Raw genomic sequence first — 5,657 nt, 5'->3', positions numbered from 1 at the left:
TTGAATGCTTTGTTTCTCTCGGGCGTGCAAGCTTGTTTCTTTATGGTCAGATGATATGATGTTACTTTTGGGGAAGCCATGAGTGCCTTGTAACCTCGTTGTCTCTTGCACGCTCGTAGGTGCGGTCCGCATTGTTAAGAGGTCATCCTCTAGTGGGCTCTGATCCTCTTAGCCGTTCTCGCAACAGCTAGGTCTGCCTCGGAGTTTCGATCGGGCTCTGAAACGGGTTAAACTTAGTTAGGTGGCTTCCTGGACATTGTTGTCGTGAAGGAGAGTGCGAGTCGTGATATCCACCTATCGTAAGTGGGTTGATCGTGCGTGTGGGCACATTTGGGCACCCCTGCAGGGTTACAATCTTATCGATAAGCCGTGTCCGCGGTTATGGACGACTTGGAGCTGTATGACTCGACCATAGACAACTTACACAAGTTGTTTCAATACTAATAACTTGCATAGTAAGATAGAACAACCTAAATAATAACTGGTTAAAACTTGTCAACAGTGTGAGTGCCTTTGTAAGTACTTCTTTGCGAAGGGTGAACACATCGGTTGTGTTATGTTTGCAGAGTATAGAACTGTTAGTTATGCGCTCTCTCACCTTCTCTGATTAGACGAAAGTTGTAGAGTGTCTCTATAGGTTTTTAGTGCTTGCGCGCTGCCGCTTAACCCCACCATATTGCCTATGACGTTCCTCTTGCGTCCTGTAAGTCCCCTGCGTGCCTCAAGTACAAAGGACGACTGGTTGACGAATGCTTATGCGTCTTGAAGTCTTGTTAAGTACGAACCCGTACTTATTGCTGCTTCTACGGGACATAACCGGGCAGGTATGAAGATATGTTCGATGAAGACGACGTTAGCAAGGTTACCCTTCCGGCTTGGCCTGGGCAGGGTTATGGATGCCGCTGGTTCTCTTCAGGACTCTTAGTCCAATTTGTATCTTGTCCGTACTCGGACGTATTTGATCTTCTGTATGATTCGGATCTTTGTATTATATAATTGTATCTTGACTCGTTGGAGTCGTGGTTGTAATATATGTTTCTTGTGGGCTCTATTGTAATCCTGTTGTAATCTTACCACTCGTGTTAATTCCTCTGGCATCACGTGTGTGATTCGTCGCGCACGTCGTGTCGGAGGGCGTCTCTGGATCGATATCGTGCGGATTTCGGCGGGATCGCTGGAATCCTCATGGTACCGGTTCCGGGGCGTCACACATAGCAACAATAGAGGGGCAGTTGCGTTACGCTACTATACCCATGGTCTTGGTCTGTGGGCAACTGAAAGCTATGGTCCATGAAGGACGATGGGCTGGCCACTGACGTCCTCCTCTCTCTAGAGTGGCGCCATCCATGGCCCTCTTTCACCAAAATAGCATGTGATGGGACTTTCCTTGGTTGCCATGGATGCTTGACCACGCTTTAATCACGCAAATGGGGGTGCCCACTTTACCACTATTATCATTTTCTGATGTGGTGCAGAGTCACGAGCGCGTCCTCCGATGGGCCCCGACGCAACGGACATGCTCCACGCTGACCCCCCCACGAGGGTGCTCCTTCATAGGCTAAGTGTTGATTGCCTCGCCAAGAGGAGGTCCGCATCTTCGGGAGGAACCTCCGCGAGGAGGCTCCAAAATCTGGTTGAGGAAACTTCAGCCAGCTTCGTGGCTAGGCTTTCTGTCAAGGCCCAGTAGCAGGTTGGCCGTGTACCTTGTTTCCACTGGACCAACAATGTTTAAGAAATGTTCATGTGGTTTTATAAAATATATTCATACTCTTCAAAAGAAATTCACCCTGCCAAAAATTGTTCGCACATAGTTCAGAAAAACTTTGCCTCAGCTTGCAAGGCGGCGACAACGGCGAGGGCCTCCATCAGGCACGGATCTTGGACCGATTCTCTTAGGGGGAGAATTGGGCTGGGGGGCGAAAATGGGCTAGCTTTGATCATTTTTTGGGTCACATACTTGAAGAGCCTTTGGTATTTTTTTGCTGGGCTGGGGAGGTGACGGCCCATTTCGCCCCCAAGAAGGTCCGCCAGTGGCCTCCATGGTTAGGTATGGTTTTTGTCTCTGCCTGAATACGATTTTGTGAAGTGGCGGGAGTGGAAGTGGCTTCTGTGCCAATGGCGGGCAGGCAATGTTGGACATAGCAGAGGATGCTCGTGGATGCTGTGCAGCGTCCCCCAGATGCATTTTGACCCCAGGGTGACGTTTACGTCCTAGCGAATAGAGTAATCATTTTGCGTCGGGCAGCTGGACTGAGTGGAGACCCATTTTTGTCCGCACAAACTTAAACGGTAGCTTTGCATCCATTTGCGTTGGGCGTCTGGATGCCCTTAGCCTTGTGTCAGCGAGTATTTCCAAATGCCCATTGCTGTCCTAAAGTCTCATTGTTTGCATCATTATATTTTCCAAGTAGTGTCATGGCTGTTGTTTGCATCATTATATTTCCAGACGCATTTTGACCCCAGGGTGACGTTTACGTCCTAGTGAATAGACTAATCATTTCCAGTCTCATTGTTCGTATCCGGAACAATAAAGGTGGCTGCATATTTACCATGCTGGCAAAAAAAATTCTGGTTAGAGGTTAGGTTGGAAATTTTATCCAGTTCAAATTCTGCACAATGAAGGACAGAACAAGGTGAACTCAACTGCATCAATTTTACATCTATGGGTAAAATCAGATCAACATATGTCAACCCGAAAGAAAAGCTGAAATGACTCTATTTTGTTGGAGTGGAAACAGCAGGAGTGTACAAGCGGATAGTGGAGATCCTAACCATTTAAAGCTGGTAGTAATTGTGAAAAAGCAACACATTTGCCCTTGATAACAGACCGGCGGTGACATTTGCTTAAAGTAATGGACCACAGTTCATCAACTTACTTCACTAACTCACTGACAGTGTCCACGTTATTTTGTGGTTAACCTCTTCAGATAAATTATCATAATGTATAGTACTAGATAAGAGTTATATACTACACATACAATTTGGCATTTATATTGAGAGGTGTCGCTGATGGCAACATGCAATGTTTTCTAACTAATGAAAAAGGAATCCTCCAGCAACAACATAGTGATTCCGAGATGATTGACGGACAAAGATGAAACCCACTCAGATTATCATGCTAACTTAAAAAAATTCACATGTCAACCAGCGTTTGTTCATGAGAACTTGTGAGAATGATCCAAACTTTATTTCAACTAACACGCATGACTGAAATGATGATAGCAAAACCACACTATTTCCTTATCCCTGTGTATATTATTAGACAAAATAAAAGCAGACAACCCATACATCATGCTATTACAAACACCCGAAGTGATGTGCGGTTCAGATGCCAAATGAATGGATAAACAAATAGGGTGGACTTCGTTATTTCACATTAATTGATGGATGATTAATTACAGTACTAAGATATACTAAACGTAGATAATGAGCTGATAGGCTCACAAATATATGCAGATGGAAGCATATAAAGTCAGAAACATCCTTCATGGAACTAGCTATGCGGTGCATACCATAGGTTTGCTTACATACTCTTCACCGTTAGACAACATCATGCAGTTCAGAGCGACATAAAAGCTGCTTTTGAGCACACAACTATTGGATCATCAAGCTTATGTAGACTTAAAACTTATCCTTAATACTCTGGCCAAACACTAGAAGATCTCGCTCCTTCTTACAGAGGCAGAGATGAAGCAACTCTGAAGCTACCATCACCTTTAGTGTCCATCTGATAGCCACTTGGCGAAGCAGGGGATATAAGGCTGATATGCATAAGCCTTGTAGGGATCAGGTGTGCAGATAGTATGCATTATCCTGCTATCCATATCATATGATACAATATTTCCACGCCCCTTGGTAAAGAAAAACATATTCCTTTCAGGATGGATTGCAGTCAGAGTTTTGAGCTGACGGCCTTCGAATAGTTCTGATTTGCTGACAGAATGCTTTTGGATCCATTGTTCACTGCCATAATCCTCGAGCACCCAAATTTGTATATCGCAGCCAATGTGCAACAAACACAAGTGCCCTCGAGAGATCCCTATAAGACTGGAAACTGTATCGTGTGGTGTCGGGATTTTCCTCCACCTGTTCAGCTCCATGTCAACCGTGGCTATGAAGGAACCATCGGTAGTGAAATGCATAACACCATTCAAGAACACACTTTTTGTAGCATCATGCACTCTACAGTTATCACCCCACTCGCTCTCTCGGCAAGTCCACGCTCCAGTTCTTGATGAGTACATCTCGACACCAGTGACTTGACAGTACTGATCCTGATCCTGCAAATTCTTCACAAGCAAAAAAACTCTGAAGTGGCACGACGCAGCTGGGTCGAAACCCAAACGCACCGTGTGTACTCCTTCCATCGATTCCCTGTAGGGCAACGGGATCCACTTCTCAATCGCAGGATTGCACACGACATAGTCATATTCATGTTCTGGAGACATCTTCACGCAGCGGCACAGCAGAACACCATTGGAGGAGTCGATGATCTCGATCCTTTTACAGTCAGGCATGAAGGAGAGAGAGGGGTTGATCATAGGTCGGCCTCTCCCTGACACATTGGTGAAATGGACTCGATACTCGAGTGGCTGGCCCGAGGTGACGACGAGGCGGTAGAAGAAGCCGGACAGGGTCTGGGACGACTTCCTGCGGAGGGCAGGGTCGGAGCAGAGGGCGAGCCATGATTTCGAGACACACTTGAAGCGGCAGAGCGAGCTGTAGGGCACCCGAGAGAGGATCTCGACCAGGAGGTCCTCGGTGAGGATGCTGGCCGGCGGCGGCGATGGCGGCGGCATCATATTCCTGGAATTATCCTCCGTCCCGTATGGGATTCAATCTGCAATGGGATGGCAGTGCCTACCGAGGGTCAAGTGTTGCAAGAGATATCAAAACCTGGCTGCCACTTCTCGTGGATACTGCAAGCAAGTGCCGCACTCTACCACTGATTGAGAAGATATGCAGAATTCAGGTGCCCGGAGACCGGACGGAGAGCACGAGAACACCGGATTTGGGCAGGGAACCGTGTGTGGCAGCACATCAAGCTAGCAGGGAACCGGCCTGTGGGAATAGAGGCGGGCAGGGAGGCTCACCAGCGGAGGGACGCGGTCGTCGGTGCAGGGACGAGGTGCTCTCGAAAGAACGGGGTCATTGCGCTGGGGCAAGGTGGTCCGCGGAGGGGCAGGGTCGCGCGCTGGGACGGGTGTCGACACGGAAGGGCGGATCGTCCCGGTGGGGTCCTTTGACGGCGGGAGAAGCGCGAGATCCGGCGGAGGGGATGGAGTTCGCCGGCGGAGGTAGGCCGGAGCGGCAGGCGGTCGAGGCGGCGGCGCGCAGGGGCGGGCGAACACTATCGCCCCAGCTCGCTTCGCTCGCTCCGGACGGGAAAGAGGAAAGTGTCCGGGAGGAAAAAAAAATGAAAGGGTGCGACTATTTCTCATTCACGAAATAAATTTAACGTTTCGGATAATTTTTCTCCAATCCAACTTACAACTCATATACACAAATTATGATGCGAATCAAAAAATGTAAAACTCATATACATAAATCACGATGCGAATAAAAAAAACGTAGAACTTGACTGAGCACGGACTTAACACATGGTACGGGGTATTTTGCTTCTCACAATTCGGCTCTACGGTGGCAGTTTGGCTGAG

At 47.8% G+C, this 5,657-nt stretch overlaps 1 protein-coding gene across 1 annotated transcript; it reads right to left on the bottom strand.

The window, feature by feature from the left end:
- Nucleotides 1–3,465: 3,465 nt before the first annotated feature.
- Nucleotides 3,466–5,377, bottom strand: LOC124698328 (F-box protein At5g07610-like). Its single transcript, XM_047230817.1, has 2 exons — nt 5,094–5,377; nt 3,466–4,840 (listed from the first exon to the last, which is right to left on the bottom strand). The coding sequence occupies exon 2, from the start codon at nt 4,800–4,802 to the stop codon at nt 3,717–3,719; it is 1,086 nt and encodes a 361-aa protein (XP_047086773.1). The 5' UTR covers nt 4,803–4,840; nt 5,094–5,377; the 3' UTR covers nt 3,466–3,716.
- Between the last annotated feature and the right edge of the window lie 280 nt (nt 5,378–5,657).

Source organism: Lolium rigidum, chromosome 3, assembly GCF_022539505.1.
Source record: "Lolium rigidum isolate FL_2022 chromosome 3, APGP_CSIRO_Lrig_0.1, whole genome shotgun sequence".
NCBI lineage: Eukaryota > Viridiplantae > Streptophyta > Magnoliopsida > Poales > Poaceae > Lolium > Lolium rigidum.
The sequence above is the reverse complement of the archived record's forward strand: the minus strand, read 5'-3'. Positions and strand labels throughout refer to the sequence as shown.

Coding starts and splice junctions, on each gene's coding strand:
- LOC124698328 (XM_047230817.1), bottom strand. CDS start 4,802: ATGATGCCGCCGCCATCGCCGCCGCCGGCCAGCATCCTCACCGAGGAC.